Source organism: Nothobranchius furzeri, chromosome 1, assembly GCF_043380555.1.
Source record: "Nothobranchius furzeri strain GRZ-AD chromosome 1, NfurGRZ-RIMD1, whole genome shotgun sequence".
In the NCBI taxonomy this organism is placed as follows: Eukaryota; Metazoa; Chordata; class Actinopteri; order Cyprinodontiformes; family Nothobranchiidae; genus Nothobranchius; species Nothobranchius furzeri.
Genome location: NC_091741.1, coordinates 27,211,996 through 27,229,495, shown reverse-complemented (window position 1 = coordinate 27,229,495; position 17,500 = coordinate 27,211,996). Strand labels below are relative to the sequence as shown.

At 45.1% G+C, this 17,500-nt stretch overlaps 1 protein-coding gene across 3 annotated transcripts in view; it reads left to right on the top strand.

Annotated features, from left to right (window-relative positions):
• si:ch211-26b3.4 (connector enhancer of kinase suppressor of ras 2) overlaps positions 1-17,500 on the top strand; it is a 137,337-nt gene that overhangs the window by 62,572 nt on the left and 57,265 nt on the right. For all 3 annotated transcript variants that reach the window (XM_015969383.3, XM_015970190.3, XM_015970981.3), the window contains exons 6-9: positions 2,382-2,501; positions 2,917-2,976; positions 3,124-3,192; positions 15,684-15,830. In XM_015969383.3, coding sequence (XP_015824869.3) covers positions 2,382-2,501; positions 2,917-2,976; positions 3,124-3,192; positions 15,684-15,830 — 396 coding nt within the window. The remainder of the gene's footprint in view (positions 1-2,381; positions 2,502-2,916; positions 2,977-3,123; positions 3,193-15,683; positions 15,831-17,500) is intronic.

The following is a 17,500-nucleotide window of genomic DNA, read 5'->3' as shown; positions in this document are numbered from 1 at the left end:
CTGAAACGCTACAAGAAGGTAGAATCTATTGAGTTGTAAGTGATCTGAACGTTTCAAGATGATCGCACATTCCTATAGGGGGTCAAACCATGTCCCAAAGGTCACCGGGCCTGGTGTCACTTTAAAGAAGTAGTCCAGTTACACCTTTGAGGGCTTATAACTTGGCTTCTGAATGTCCTAGAGAGATCAGGTTTGTTTTAGTGTACTCCAATCAACAGCCCCTACAACCTCAAAAAGGAATGGAGTCATTAGCACTTATGGTTTTTAAATGGCTGTGTTGGCTATGGTAGTCCAGAGATTAAGACATCTGGTGTTGACAGTAATTTATTCAGCCAGCTGAAATGGATTTCATGTTTTTCTATTTTAGTTTTATTGATATATTAGAATATTTTGTGTCTTTAAACATCGTGAATTTGGTCATTTCCAAGCAGCATTTTAGCTGATTTACTCTGCTCACCTCACACGGACTCACACTGGTTAAATAAACAAAGAAAGTTTAAAAAACACATATTAGTTTACATATAAAGGGTAGAAAACTTCATACCAGCAAGTGTAGCTAAAACGAAGAAAAGAGTTACTGCTGTGACGGGACGTGAACCTGCTTGCCAGCCCAGCAGTTTAACCAAACTAGGCTACTTGCTGTTTTACATGACAGCAGTCACCTAAGCCTTTGGAGGTGGGTTTCAGAACCCAGACCAACGTTTTGTTTTAAGGAGCGGCTGTGAACGTCCGAATTCTGAGAAAACAAAGTCCGACATTAAAGTTAGAACTACAAAGAAAAAAAAAAGACAAATGCTTCTAACTTCAGTGGCGTGTCCAGATCTTTTAAAATGGGGTGGTCCAGGTGAGGCACAGCTTTGTGCATGGGTGGCACCAATGGTTATGCTTTTTTTGTTTTACCCCCAAGCCTTTTGTGGACAATGAAAAACCTATTCAAAGGTAAATTCTTGTGTTGGCACCTGGGGTTGCCAATCAGATTCCAAGGGTGGCATGTGCCACCCCAGGCCACTGCCTGGACACGCCCCTAACAGATTTAGGGGAGGAGCAGCGCCTGATGTCGGGAGGAGGAAGGCGGTATTACGTACAACTTCTACATTCGGGCTTTTCAGGATGGTCAAAATAAAATTCACAATTTGCAGCTGAAAGAGGAAAATGCATGAATGCAGCCAAAAACTGGTCTGGGGTTATTTTTCATGAAGAAGCAACAATGTCCCATATATTATTTTTCATGATATGGCCCCTTTAATTTTCACTCCACAGAAACAACACAGAATATTTTGGGCACTAAAATGCTAACGTTTCCTAGCCTAGTGAACTAGACCAAATTCTTGCTTTGCAAAGAATGGTCTAGGCATGCTCCATTGGAACCTCAGCAGCTCCTACCAGGACTCTGGCTAGCCAATCACAGCTCTCTAGAGGGGTTTCAAACACATAAAGAGCTGTGATTGGTCCATAATGGTGGGCCAATCATAGTGCTCTATCTGCTTAGTGAACAAATCACAGAGCTTTATCCGCTTTGTGGGCCAATCAGGGCACTCTATATGCCTGGTGGGTGGGATGATGCAACAGAGTGAAACAAGAGTATGTCACATTCATTGGCCAGTGGAATGTGGAGATCATTTGAAAGACAACGGTAGAACCCGCCCCACAACCGAGAGCCGTCAATGGAGCATGGCCAGACTAAATAATACATTTATTTAGTCTGGCTTGCCAGGCTAAACGTTTCCCATTACCCACACAAATCTACCCAAAAATGGGCGTGGCCGTTTGAAGAAGCAGGAAGTGCTGTGATGTCACTCCAATCCAGAGCCTTCTTCTATATGTTAAATGTTTATTACTTTTGATACACGTTAAAAACAAAGGGGTTCATTCCAAAGCTGAGGTGCAACTGAGTGGAAGGACCCGCTCCACCAAACGAGGGGCTGCTAGTAACTTCTTGTCGTTTGATGTGAGAACACAGCCCAATCGCAAAGAACCCTGAAAGTTAAAATCAGAATTTAGAAATATTTTCCTTTACAAATGCGGCTGATGATAAAAAAAAATAAAAAAATAAAAGCAGAGTTCTGTCACTGAGCCGTTAGGAGATGTCTGGGCACCTCGAGCTGACTGGTACTAGTGACGCGTCTGTGAAGGTGCCTTGTGGGCATTCCTGCGGACAGACTGGGACAGGAAACAGTTGGTGTGATGGAGTGATGGAAGTGGTGATGTGGAACCATCTGATAAAAACGATGTCTGTTTCACCTCCTCCAGCTAGGTCACATCATCCCCCACGGGCCAAAACCAATCTCAATAACTTTCTGCCTGTCTCTTTTTGGTGTCTGGTTCTCTTTTTGCTTCTTTATTCTTTGACCATCTCTGTTTATGTCCCACTTTGTCTCCAGTGTAAGACGTTAGCGGGGATCTGCGACCACATCATCTCTCTGTCGTCAGACTCGCTAGTCTCTCAGTCAGCCCATCTGGAGGTGGTCCATCTCACCAGCATCATGCCCAGTGAAGGACTGGTGAGGAGAACACTCATTAAACCCAGAAACAACAAAGCCAAACTCTGAAATCTTCATGTTCAAACTGGAAAAGAAACAATACTGTAAAAATGTGGAAAAGCGTGTTCCTCTGATGCTTTGGGGGCCACGTTCCATCACCGTGAGTGACTTTTACTTTGTTGCTCCCACAAGATTGAATAGAGGAATATTCTCCAGACTCAAACGTGCATGGTTTCTTCAAACGTATGAATGATTGTCTGGGTTATTTTCCTGATGACTTTAAACACACCTCTATGCGCTCGCTGTTCAGTAAGTCTCACTTGGATCCCTACGTATAACCAACAAATCTCCTAGGTGTCCTTTGTAGCGTTTGGTTTGTGCTGTTGTTAGTTCTGTTGGACAAACTTCAGATACAAATACTGTGTTTGTGTTTCAGGGGATGTATATCAAATCAACATATGATGGACTCCATGTGATCACCGGAACCACGGAGAACGTACGTTTTTGTTTCACTCTGTGTAAAAAAAAAAAAAAAAGAGAGGCACCAGGAAGCAAAATTGAATTCATTGTTTCATGTTTGTCTCTGTTTCTTCATTTTATTTCATCGTCATCCGTTCTTGACCTTTTTCTCCCACTTCTGCAGTCTCCAGCAGATCAGTGTAAGAAGATCCACGCTGGGGATGAGGTGATCCAAGTCAACCACCAGACTGTGGTGAGTTATACCAACCAGGGTTTCCATAATGACCACTGTTTGTTCACTCTGCTATGTTGGGAAATGGTCCAGGTGCATCATGGATTCATCAAGGGTTCATAGCAGGGGTCAACAATCTAGTGCCCCCAGGAACCCTATAAGATGCCCCAGGCCTGTTCTAAAAATAGCAAAAATCACCAATCAGCAAAGTTTAAAAGATTATTTTTTGCTAAATTGTGCTTCGTGTGATTAAAATGTGATTTGTTTCCATAACCACTGTGAGTTTTACAAAGAAGCTCTGGGAAAGAGTGGTGGAAGCTAAGCTTACATCAGAAGCAGGGCCGTGCAGAGACCTTTGACGGGCCGGGTGCTCAAAGTAAAAAAAGGGGCACTTATAGAGCAATCCAATAAGTTAGAAAATTCAGAAAATGAGACCCTTGGGCTCAAACAACATAATAAAAATATATAAATTAGTGTCATTAGTGTTAATGTTAGTTCATAAATAATAGTTTTAGTTTTTAAAGCTGACTTGTATCTAGAGGTGTTACAACCACAGGTAGAGCGACAGCAAGGATAACCAATCACACGTTAGTATGATGCGGCAGAGCCAATCAGTGAGTTTGTAGGCGGGTCTAAGGGAAAATAGCCTTCAGCTTGAGGCGGCTGCCTCCGCATGGTCCTAGTGCCCAATTTGTATCACAGTATAACAGATTTGTACGGTAAAATCTGACGAACGACCGGAAAAAGGGCACTTTGGACACTTCGGACAAAAGGGGCAGGGTCTCAAGCACCCTCCGCACCCCCCTCTGCACGTGCCTGATCAGAAGTGAACATTTGTGAGCAGCAGAATGGTTTCATGCTAAGAAAGTGTACCATAGATGCTACGTTTGCTTTAAGGATGCTGGAGCAGTGCAGAGAAGGTCAGAAGGATGTGCGTCTTTGTAGATTTAGAAGAAGAAGGAGCTGTGGTGCATGAGGAGGTCTGGAGAAGTGTGTAAGAGTGGTGCAGATCACGTGTGAGCGAGACATCAGTGAGGTGTGCTGCAGGAGTGACAGAGGAGCTCAAGGTGGAGGTGTTACTGCATCAAGGATCGACTCTAAAACCCGTGACTCTGTTGGGGTCAAGAGGGAGCTGAGCCAGGAATCAAAGCTAACTGGTTCTTATTAAAAACACACAAAAGCTTTCTTTTTACCTTGCTGACAGTTTCGTTCGCAGCTGCAAACTTCCTCAGAGCTGGCGCTGACGTCACTTCCGACTCCGTTTATACTGATTAGAAATCAAAAGCTGCCAATTTACCGATTGATCTTTGTTCCTGTCCTCGTCTGTGGTCATGAGATTTACGTAATGACCAAAAAATAAATAAAAACGGTTGGGAATACAAGCGGCCAACATTTGTTTTCTCCATTGGGTGGCCGGGCTCAGCTTTAGAGATAGGGTGAGGAGCATGGACATCTAGGAGAGACTCAGAGTAGAGCAGCTGCTCCTCCACACCGAGGGCAGCCAGCTGAGGTGGTTTGGGGATTTGGTCAGGATGCCTCCTCGGCGCCTCCCAGGAGAGGTTTTCCAGTCATGTTCTGCTGATAGGAGGCTCTCTGGGTTGACTCAGGTCATGCGTTGGCCAGGGAATGCCTTAGGATCCCACCGTGGGAGAGGATGGTTTAGGCCTCTCAGCTGGAGCTGCTGCCCGTGCAACCTGGACTCGGGTAAGCGGGTGAAGCCGGGCGGATGGATGGATTAGCTTGTATGGTTAATAAAAGCAGGCGTTAAAAAGCAACAACAACCAAATCCAACTGGATTATATCATTCCCACATGAAGCCGTGCTTTTCTCTCAAAGTAGAAAAGGTCATGTTGCTACCCCACACTCATCCCATCAGAGAGCAGCCATTTTAAACAGATCAGCACCTTCCTTTAGCATTACTCCTGCTGTCGTTTACGGCCCAGACGATTAGCTCCGGTGCTGATTTGAGTTACCTGAAGGAAACATAAAGGTTTGTGACTGTCCTCAGTTGTTCGTGTCTCCATGTTGTCCAAGTAGAAGCACGCATGTAGGCTCCGGGCAGCGGCATTTGATGGAGGTGCACGTTATCTCCTCTCTCTCCTTGGCGTGACAGTGCAGATCGCACCCTGCCAGGCTCACAGCTTCAAATCAAATCAACTTTATTTATATAGCACTTTTCATACAAAAAAAATGCAACTCAAGGTGCTTCACAGGTTAAAATGGCCCCATAGATCCCATATTCCCATCCCAGCCCCCCTCCCCACACACACACACACACACACACACACACACACACACACACACACACACACACACACACACACACACACACACGTGAAGAACAGAGGAAACAATAGGCTGAGTTCAGATGGGTCAGGTAATGGACGACACATCATCAGCGGAGCCATCTGCCCTGACAGCAACAGATCCACGGCAGCAGCCAAGACACCGGCCCATGACGCCCCGGGGGGGGGGGGGGGGGGGGGGGGGGGGGCAGAAACCCCCAAAGGTTCAAACCTCTATTACTCTCCTGGCTAGACCCTCACCACTCTGATCCTTCACTCCGGGGGAGAAGATAAGCAGGGGGAACAGAGGTGTAGGAGTGTGTGTGTGTGTGTGTGTGTGTGTGTGTGTGTGTGTTAAGGCTGCAGCAGTCGGGGGGGCTGAGTTGAGGCATGGCAGGGAGGTGGGGAGAAAAGGGAGGAGGATGTGAAGAGGGACTTTGGGAGAGGAGCAGGCAGATGAAAAGACAAGGAGGGACGAAGGATAGGGAGTTAATGCTGCTTTCGGTTCACTCCCAAAATGATCGGGTGAGAGGGTGAATAGATGGATCTGATACGCTTTATCTAGTTTGGCTCCAAATTAAACACAACACAAGGGAGGATGAACTAATTCTGATGTGTCATGTTTTGATGTAGTAAACAAACAACACTTCCTTCATGCGTATTCATGAGCATTGTCTGAGTTCCACTTCGGAACAGGACGTGCAGTTTTGGGTCCTTCTGAAGTAATCCGTGGAATTTGCTTGGATAGCAAAGCGATTGTTTGAAGAGGCAAAATAATTATGTGGAGGTAATGGCATCGGGGAAAATAATGAAGACTTGTGGGGATTCAAGAATCTCCTCAGCAGCAGTTTATGCTGTTCTTGTTCTTGTCGGCGTCTCTATGCTTGTCGTTGCATCCTGTGGGTTAGCATCACAGAGAAGCCTAAACCAGCCTGGTTACCATTTAATAATACCACATTATTCATAGATTAAATTCTGGTTGATAAGATTAAAATCCAGTTTCTAATTCCTGAAAAGAGGCAGTGGTGAGATGTTGAAGCAGCGGCTTGAGTTAGAAGGGGTCAGGGATGAGGTCCTGCCTCAGGTGGAGGAGTTTACCTAACTCGGGGTCTTGTTCACAAGTGCGGGACAGAGGGACTGATAGGCGGATTGGTGATGCATCTCCAGTAAGAAGCTCTGTCACCCGGGAGGGAGTAAGAGTAGATCTGCTGCTCCTCCACAAGGAGATGAGCCAGTTTTATGTGGCTAAGGTATCTGGTCAGGGTGCCTCCTGGATGCCTCCTTGGTGAGGTTTCTGGATTGGTCCAACCAGGAGGAGACCTAAAGGGAGACCCAGGAGATGTGGGAGGGAGAAGGAAGTCTGGACCTCCCTGCTTTGGCTACTGTCCCCGTGACTCGACCCCATGTAAGCTGATGGAAATGGACGGATAGTAAAAATACTATTTCTTCATTGGTGTCGGTAACCTTTGCTTCATGTGTATTGGTTGTGTTTTCTGCCTATTTTGCTGCTTAGCTGCCTATGTTAGGTTGAACGTTTGCTGAGGATCTGTTTGAGTGTGGCTGGATCACCATGGCAACAGGTCTAACTGAGTGTGAAAAGCCCAAACTGTGGAATTTATTTGCTTGATCAATCAGTTTTGAGAGAAAAAGGCATTCAATGATGGATGAAACCCAACTTTGCGTGTGAGAACTCACTGGAACTCAAACCGAAAGCCTGAATTACCAAACATCAGAATCAGAAAGACTCTATTTATCCCCGAGAGGCAATTAAAAAAATAACAGCAGAGTAGCATGACGTTGGACATACGAACATTGAATAAATAGGCAATAAGAAAAGTAATAAAGCAGCAAGAAGATGGATAAAATCGGTAAAGTATGCAAAAATCACTGCGTAAGTGAATAAAGTTAAATATATGGAGAGCCCAAGGAGAGGGTTGGTCTTATCTTACCTGCTGGAGTTAAAGAGCTGAATGGCTTTGGGGACAAAGGTGGCTCTCCTCCTCTCAGTCTCACAGGAAGTGCAGCGGAGGCGTCGCCCAGAGGGGAGCCAGGGAAATGCGGGCTGAAGAACGTGAGAGGGGTAGTGGAGGATTTTGGCTGCCTGTCTCAGGGCTTGTTGATAGAAAACCTGAGCAAGAGTTCTGACAGGCAGGCCAACGATGTTGGAGCACATTGATGCAGTGCGCTGCAGTCTGTTCCTGTTCTGGAGGCTAAGGGAGTAGAACCAGCAAGTGATGGAGAAGGTCATGATGCTTTCCAGGAAGGCACAGTAAAAAGTCATCATGACTGAGGAGCTGACTCCAAAGGAGTTGAGCTTCCTAAGGAGATATAGCCGTTGGTGGCACTTCCTGAGAATCTCCTCTGTGTTAGCAGAGAATTTCAGGAGGTTGTCAAAGGTGGTTCCCAGATACTTGTACTCCTCCACTACCTCCACTGGGTTCCCGTGGATAATGGTGGTTACTGAAGCAGCCGGATCCCTCGGCCTCCTGCAGAAGGTCACCGCCATGTCTTTGGTTTTGCTCACATTCAGTTCAAGTTTGGAGCTGTCCCACTACTCTACAAACTCCTGAAGAGCAGGTCCGTGGTGTTGTGAGGAGCCTGACAGCAGTGACAGAAGGACTGTATCATCAGCGTATTTCACCAGGTGACAGTTGGGATGTGTGGATCTGCAGTCGTCGGCGTAGAGGATGTAGAGCAGGGGGGGAGCACACAGCCCTGGGGGGAGCCGGTGGAGGTGGAACGGAGACCGGAGAGACAGTTGTTGACCCGAACTTTCTGAGTCCTGTTGGTTAAAAAGTCCAGTATCCACAGGGTTAACTGGTCATCCAAATGAAATTGGGAGGAAAGTTTCGGAGCCAGGATGTTAGGCTGCAGAGTGTTGAATGCTGATGAAAGGTCAACAAGCAGAAGTCTGGCGGAGGAGTCAGGGAGCTCCAGATGTTTGTGGATGGAGTCCAGGATGAAGATTTTTGCATCATCGGCGCCTCTGCGTGCACGATAAGCAAACTGGAGTGGATCCATCAGGGGCTCAGTTGCTCTCACAATGTGCTCTTTTATGATCTTCTCCATGGCCTTCATCACCAAGGAGGTGAGCGCCACAGGACGAAGATCGTTAGGAGACTTTGGGTTGCTTCTTTTTGGGACAGGGATAACTGTGGAGTGTTTCCACAGCTGGGGGACGGTGTGAGTGTTGAAATAGAGTCTGGAGCACACTTCCTAGCTGCTCTGCACAGTGCCTCAGTACTCTACTACTGATGTTGTCAGGGCTGGGTGAGCTCCTCTCCCTGGTCCTCCTGAGGGCTCTCACCACGTCCTCGGTCTGGAAGGCGAGTGCAGAGCTGCCAGGTTTGAGTGAGGATCTGGACTCCTCAAGCTGGGTGATACTGTCCGTCTCAGACCTGGTGTAGAGAGCGTTGAGGTCGTCAGGGAGGGATGTGGGGTCGCTGCCCTCCACCTGGATGGTTCTGGAGGCGGTGACCACAGTATTCACAGCAGCCATGGTTTTGAGCCCCTGCCAGGCTGAGCGAAGGTCCCCTGAGGTAATTATTTTTCCCCACATTGTTTTTATATTTCAGTTCAGCAGCTTTAATGGCCCTCTTGACCTCCCTGTTGACTTCTTTCTTGTCCTGTGAAGAACCGGTGAAGGATTTCCTTTAGCTGCTTGGTGATCCAAGGTTTGTTGTTGGGGTAGATGGTGACTTTTTTTGAGGGGATGATGTTGTCCACACAGAAGGAGATGTATGATGATACTGTGTCGACTTGATCGTCGATGTCATCAGAGGAAGAAAGAAGGCTGACCCAGTCAGTGGCCTCAAAACATCCTTGTAGGGTGAGGATACTTCCCGCTGTCCACTGCTGGATGCTTTTGGTCACCTTTTTAATCCTCTTGATGACTGGGGTGTAAGCAGGGGCCAGCAGGACGGTGTGGTGGTCTGCTGATCCAAGAGGGGGGAGGGAGAGCCAAAGCATTTGTCCAGAGTCTTCCCCTGACGTGTGCTGCATGTAATATACTGTTGGAAACCTTTAAGCGCCTTGTCAGAGGAGCAGTGGTTAAAATCACCCAGGATGAACTTGGGAGAGTCTGGTGATAATTGTTCCAGTTCATCCCGACTGCTAATGAGGTTCTCTGTGGCTTTGGCAGCATCAGCTCTGGGGTGAATGTAGACCAAGATGATGAAACTCTGTGGGAATTCTCTGGGGAGATAATAGGGGCGCAGGGAAACAGCCAGAAGCTCGATATCCGTGGTGCGCTACTTCTACCTCATAGTGACTAGAGCACCAGCTGTTGTTTACATAGAGACACACACCGCCGCCATGTTGCTTCCCGGTGCATTCGTGGTCTCTGTCCAGGCGAAAAGGTGGTGAAAAGCCATCAGTGTGCAGCGTGCCGTCATCGCCACTGTTGTTTAACCATGACTCGGTGAAAGCCAGAACAGAAGCAGTTCGGTACTCATGCAAGTGGTTGACGTAGGCTTGCAGCTCGTCTAGCTTGTTACGGAGAGACCGGACATTAGCCTGGCTGATGGGCGGGAGCGCTCGTTGTTTGTGTGTTTCCCTCTTGAGTCTCGCTCTCACACCACCCTTCTTTAATCCCCTCCTGTTTATCTTGTTTTTATGTTGTCAAATTTCCGTGTCCACGGAGAAGTTCCTTGGGAAAGAAATCCGTAGGAACACGGCGGAAAAGCTGTTGCCCGGGTTGCCACTGCTGATGAATGAGGACGTCTCTGGTATAGCAGAGCCTTGGGGATGAGCATGTTGGGGATGCTCCGATCACAAATCCGGGATATTCAACATTTGTTGATATGGCACCACTCTGAAGACAAATGAGTATACTGCCTGTTGAATGCGAAACGTAGCCAATCAGAAGCACACTGTACAGAGAGGATTCCAAATCCTCTTCCTCCTCCGACATGATCCAAAGTCAGGTTCGATCTCTTGTGGTTTTGTGTGGTTTCCTGGTGGATTTGGGAATATCTGAGTGTGAAATTGGTTCCTGTGTGGTGTCTTTCTTTGGTAGGTGGCCACACATTATACTGTAAGACCAAAACTGTTACGCATGTGCTTTTAATCACCATGTGGTGGTCTCTCAAGTTTGAAACTCTTCAGACAATTTTAAAATCTTGATTGGTGAAGGCAAAGTCCCATTAGTCATCACCTCACGCTGGTGATATTACATCTCCACTCTTAGCCCATCCCTGTCGGGAGCAGAGTGGCTGCGCTCTGGAACTATTTGGTGGTTTAACCCCCCAATCCCTTAAAGCTGAGTGTCAAGCATTGGGAAGTTGGTTAATGTTTCTTTGCTTTTATCCAAAGCGACGCACAATTTTTAACCTATAGGGCATGTTGTGATTTGAGGGGGAACCGGAGTACCCAGAGGAAACCCACACATGCATGGGGAGAACATGCAACTCCATGTAGAAAGGCAGCAGCCAAGTTTCAAACCTGCAACCTTCTTGCTGCGAGGCAACAGTGCTTACCACTGTGCCGCCATGCTGCCCATGTGCATTGTATGTAATTCAGTTCTGTTTGTTAGAACAAACTTATGAAGTAATCAACCCTTAACAGGCTTCTCATGTTTAGGTTGCATGCGTGGAAGGTTCTGGATGATGCAGTGTTAGACTTTATCCCAAGAAGTGTGTCTTGAGATTGACACCACCTGCATTCCCATTGAGTGGGCTGGGAACTGAAGCTAAAAGAGGATTAGCTTAGTTTAGCTGACTATAATTTTTGCAAGTTGTTGCCTTCTGCACAGATTGCACAAAAAGGTATAAATGCAGGGTGTTGCACGCGTCTGCAAGCCATAAACCACTTAAAACTAAAACAGATAAGCAGTAAATCTGCTGCCCTGTTGCTGCATAAACTCTCGTCCTCTCGTGCTTTTCATGCTAGGCAGGAGTATTTTTCACTATAGTAACTTCTGAGGAGCTGGTATAAACAGAAAATTGTCTTTCTTGGCCTCATGATATGATCTATTAATGAGTCACTCAGCTATTACCCCCACGCTGCCCATCTTTAGACCTATCCTTGGTGACTTTACTTTAAATGAAATGGTGACCGGTCCAGGTGTACCACCTCTCACCCAATGACTGATGGAGAAGGGTGACCAGCACAAGGTTCAAGCTGGATAGATGTTTAATGTTTAATGACTCAAAGTAGCAAGTAGGGAACAACATATGGTCACTGTAAAAAGGTCCTTCACAACCAAAGCCAGTCTAATTTAATGATCACTTCTTTATTTTTCAGCAGTGACCCACCTTGGAAAAGCTTGAATTCACTGATCCCATCACATATCACTGTTATAGAGAATGTTTTTCATGTATACCCTCCTTTTCAGATCTTTCTAGTCCAAGAAAGCAGATGGGGACTAAACATACGGCTAACTTAGCTGAATCAGGACTCTTGTTGCAGCTGGTTGTACTCAGGGCTTCTAATCTGGGCTGGAAGCAACAGGAAATGGGCCACTACTGGCTGGAGGAACAATTCAGAGCACATATATGCATCATCGATGTGAATGCATGTGTGTGTGTGTGTGTGTGTGTGTGTGTGTGTGTGTGTGTGTGTGTGTGTGTGTGTGTGTGTGTGTGTGTGTGTGTGTGTGTGTGTGTAGAGGCCTCTGTGGGCGTTGCCAGTAACTGAGACCAATGTTGCCAGTCAGTGACCTGATGAGCGCTGTGAGCTCTAGAGACTCACTGGCCTGAGCCAGCAGGATGCTTGTGCTCTTCAACCCCCTCTGACTAAGCCTGGGTCGTATGTTTCTGTCTGTCTATTCGTCAAACGCAACGGAGAGTTTACGTTTGGGATTGGTCAGCCCAAAACAGCAGCCAACAGCTCACCTGCCTTTGAATTTTTTGTGAAAAAAGTATGTATTCCTCGAGACTGTATTCCTGCTCCTGGAGCAGATTGGTTTTACAAGCTTTTATAAAACTTTATTTAACAAAATGGAAACAATGACAAATTCCGATGTCAACACGAGAATCAAAATTTTTTACTTAAATTCACAACTCCGTCTAGATATTTGTTAACAAGCTAAATTAAATAGATTTGTCAGCCAGAGATCTCACTGCAACGACAGGTAGAGCCACCAGAAAAGGTCAGTGCCCCCTGCTGTCCTGGAGGTGAATTACTTTGCAACACTGACACACAAATGGAGAAACATAAAAGGAAATTGTCTCCATCAGTACGTGTGTGTGTGTGAGTGCAAACTTGCTGACAAAGAGGTAAAAACTGGGCTGACTGGTCCACCATTGCTGCAGACCACAGGGCTTTGTGACTGGTTCAGGTTAATTTTGAAACACTTTTTAGCCTCTTTCACCCACTTCCTTTCCAGAGGTTTGTGTTCACTGGCATACTCTTCTTATGGGATAATACTGATTATGGAGGTATTGATGTCATATCATTTTGCATTAATCAGGACCGCTATAATATAGGTCAGAAGCAAAAACCTCACACGACTACACAGTCTTTTTCACAAATGAGATGTGATCCATGTTCTAACCATAGACTGTACATACTAACGTAGTGCCATCATGGTGATTGCAGTGCAGTAAATGCAGTGTGTGTGTGTGTGTGTGTGTGTGTGTGTGTGTGTGTGTGTGTATTCATGCCCACATGTGTTTCATCCCGTTGCTTTTGCACCTTTTGTTACAGACCATCACTTTTACAACAACATTTATACACATAAAGATGTCTCCCATTCGTTCTTAAAATTACTAATTTTACACAAAGAAATTAAAAGGAATCAGCCCCTAATTTATTAGATTTCTTAGTTGTTATACACACACACACACACACACACACACACACACACACACACACACACACACACACACACACACACACACACACACACACACACACACACACACATATATATGTTTCCATGTGGTTCTGGTACTTTTGGATCTATCTGCAGCATTCGACACGATCGATCATGACATTCTGATCACAAGACTTCACACTTGGGCTGGCATCTCAGGCACAGCCCTGGATTGGTTCAGGTCATACTTTTGTAACAGGTCTGCTAGGGTCATGTTGGATGGCTGTTCATCCGAGTCACTGCCACTACATTGGGGTGTCCCACAAGGTTCAATTCTCGGCCCGTTACTGTTCAACCTCTATATACTGTCCCTTAGGAGCCATTTTCAGAAAGCACGCTGTCTCATACCATCTTTACGCTGACGACTGTCAAATCTATTTTTCATTTAAGCCAACTCAATCAACGAAAGCTTTGTCTGATTGTATCCTTGAGGTCAAGCAATGGCTAGCTGACAACTTCCTCCATCTTAATGACTCCAAAACTGACTTAATCGTTTTCAGTCCTTACAGTACCACAGCGACTCATCAACCTGACCTCAACTACCTCTCACCTAATGTATCCTCTGTAATCTCCAACCTTGGAGTAAAAATGGACCAGGCTCTGAAGATGGATGTCCAGGTCAATAACACAGTTTAATCATGTTTTTACCAACTAAGACGCATCTCAAAACTAAAGCACATCCTGTGTGTACGTCTTCTGAAACCTGTGGTCCACACTTTTATCACCTCAAGGCTGGATTACTCTAACTCCTGCTTATATGGCATCAGTAAAGCAGCTCTTTCTAGACTTCAGCTGGTCCAGAATTCTGCAGCTAGGTTGCTGACTGGAGCTGACAGAAGACAACACATTTCTCCAATTCTGAAATCTCTCCACTGGTTGCCCGTGCAGTCAGGATAAACTTCAAAATTATGCTCCTCACTTGAACCATCAAGCTCCTCCATATCTGTGTGAACTTGTCCATTACTACAACCCGCCGCGTGCTCTCAGGTCTGAAGATAAGCTCCTCCTAGCTGTTCCCAATGCACGTTTAAAAAGCCGTGAAGAAAGGGCTTTCTCTGTCTGTGCATCGAAGCTGTGGAACGCATTACCACTGCTAGTGAGGCTAGCACCAACAGCTAGCATTTTTAAATCACGCCTGAAAACTCACTACTTCAACCTAGCTTATATAACATAATTATGAACCTCACTGACATCTGCACTGTTTAAAAATGGACTCCACAATTATCGACTTCCGTACTATTGAGGTGCTTTTTTAAAATGTTTTTTCAAATTTTTATTCACCCTGTGTTTTATTGATTTTTAGCTGTTATTTTTGGGAATTTTGTTGTATTTCATTTTTATCTTTTATCTGTGTTCGACATGTTTGTATAACGCCGGTTTAATTAACTAACATTTTTAGTGTACAGCGCCTTGTTTGGTTGTAATGCCTTGTGAATGCGCTTTATAAATAAAATTGGATTGGATTGGATTGGATTGGATATATCAGTGGTGGTGCCAGGGGGGCGCTATAGCTACCCCCGGATTAGTCATTGCACCCCCAAGTAAATATTAGATTTTTTTTTTCAATTTAATTTTAATTGAACGTGTGGATGTGATAATATTTAACATACAAAACAAAAATAATCAGTAAATTATCATATAGATAGTAAAAACTTAAACCAAAACAGGAAATTGATGTTAACTTTTGACCTCATTTTCCACCTGTGATCGAGTGAAAGGTAGAGCTAGTGGTAAAACGGATTGGTTTTTGTTGCCCACATTTCCACGGGTTCAGTCAGAAACGAATGAATGTTTGGAAGTGATCTCAGACCCACAAAAAACTACGGATCTAGATGAAGAGAGTCAACCCTCAACCGCCGCAGCAGTCCAGGGTTTTGCCGCTGGAAATGCTAACACTAACGTTAGCTAACCTTGCAACACTATAGATGGTTTTCTGTGTGGCTGTATGTGTTTATGATTTCATGGAAAGGTCAGCGATTGTTCATATGTTTATGATGTATATTAATGATTGTTTCAGGTGTTGTTGAGGTGTTGTGCACGCATGTGTATCTGCTAGTGTTGAAGGTGTTTTAGAGAACAATAGGTACGCATGACCACTTCCTTCTTAGCACCCTCATTAAAAAGACTAGCTCCTTCATAGCACCTGCAGAAAAACATTTCTGGAGCCGCCACTACATACATACATACATACATATATATATATATATATATATATATATATATATATATATATAATTTTTATTTTATTTTATTTTTCAAATCCTGTTTTAAGATATTTAATCAGATGCTGCTACAAATGAAAGTGTTTCCTACATCCCGGATGAGCCCCCAATATTTCTGTGCGTGTGTGCATGTGTGTGTGTGGCGTTATACAGAAGCAGATTCACTGCCTTGATGTGTTTTCTCTTCAGGTGGGATGGCAGCTGAAGAACCTGGTAAATGCTCTAAGAGAAGATCCATGTGGAGTCATCCTCACGCTGAAGAAAAGGCCACAGAACACCCTGAGCTCCACACCAGCTCTGCTCAGGAATGTACGCTGGAAACCTCTTGGCCTGCAGGTAAACACCTCCATGTTTTTACTTCACTTTGCACTAATTAATTGTTCTAATCAGGTCTTATGTTGACATCCATCTACTTGTGTTTTGTATAAATATTTTCTCTATTCATTCTTTGATTGAAGTTCAGAACTAGACATGAAGCTTGAATTTAAAAGATTTAAAAGTTACAGTCCCCTTAAATCATCACACACTGGTGAAATTCATCTCAGCATTTGAGCTGAGCTGCAGCTGTGAATGCGCTTGGAAACTTTTTCAAGCAGGGAGGCATTGAGTCCCTATGTTAAAGTCTTTGGTATGACACGAACGGGATTTGAACCCCGATCTTCTAGTCCCAGGGAGGAAACTCTACCACTGGGCTACTGAGACGGTTACAGTAACACATTAACTAGATTATGTAATTTATCATATTAAGGGTTTTAACAGCTACAGTTGGTTATTATTAGCACTTGATTGTATTTATGTTTGTGAATGAATGATATAAGATATTTTAATCTCTTCTCCACTATACTTGTTTTGTGAAATGCAATGCCATTTACTAATGAATGAATAAAAATCCAACTAAAATAAATGTTTGTATCTAAAAATGCAAAATTGAATTTAAACATTCCAACCAACTACATCCCTTTGATGGTAACATATGAATTAATTTAATCAGAAGTAGGGCTGCACGATATTAGGAAAACCTGCGATATTCGATAACAGTGCTTAATATTGCAATATCGATATTACTCACGATAAATGAACAAATACTAAAGTATGCAGTGTTGATGTCGTGTGGCGTGTGACGTCTGCTCTGGGTTCAAAGCAAACAAAAACTAATGCATGAATTCCATTACAACATAACATTTTTATTGCAAAAATATGCAGCTGAACTTGCTACTGTATTAGCAGCTGCACCTGCTACTGTATTAGCAGCTGCACCTGCTACTGTATTAGCAGCTGCACCTGCTACTGTATTAGCAGCTGCACATGCTACTGTATTAGCAGCTGCACCCGCTACTGTATTAGCAGCTGCACCCGCTACTGTATTAGCAGCTGCACCTGCTACTGTATTAGCAGCTGCACCTGCTACTGTATCAGCAGCCGCACCTGCTACTGTATCAGCAGCTGCACCCGCTACTGTATTAGCAGCTGCACCCGCTACTGTATTAGCAGCTGCACCTGCTACTGTATTAGCAGCTACACCTGCTACTGTATTAGCAGCTGCACCCGCTACTGTAGCAGCTGCACCCGCTACTGTATTAGCAGCTGCACCCGCTACTGTATTAGCAGCTGCACCCGCTACTGTATTAGCATCTGCACCCGCTACTGTATTAGCAGCTGCACCCGCTACTGTAATAGCAGCTGCACCCGCTACTGTATCAGCAGCCGCACCCGCTACTGTATCAGCAGCTGCACCCGCTACTGTATTAGCAGCCGCACCCGCTACTGTATTAGCAGCTGCACCTGCTACTGTATTAGCAGTTACACGTGCTACTGTATTAGCAGCTGCACATGCTACTGTATTAGCAGCTGCACCTGCTACTGTATTAGCAGCTGCACCCGCTACTGTATTAGCAGCTGCACCCGCTACTGTATTAGCAGCCGCACCTGCTCCTGTATTAGCAGCCGCACCTGCTACTGTATTAGCAGCTACACCTGCTACTGTATTAGCAGCTGCACCTGCTACT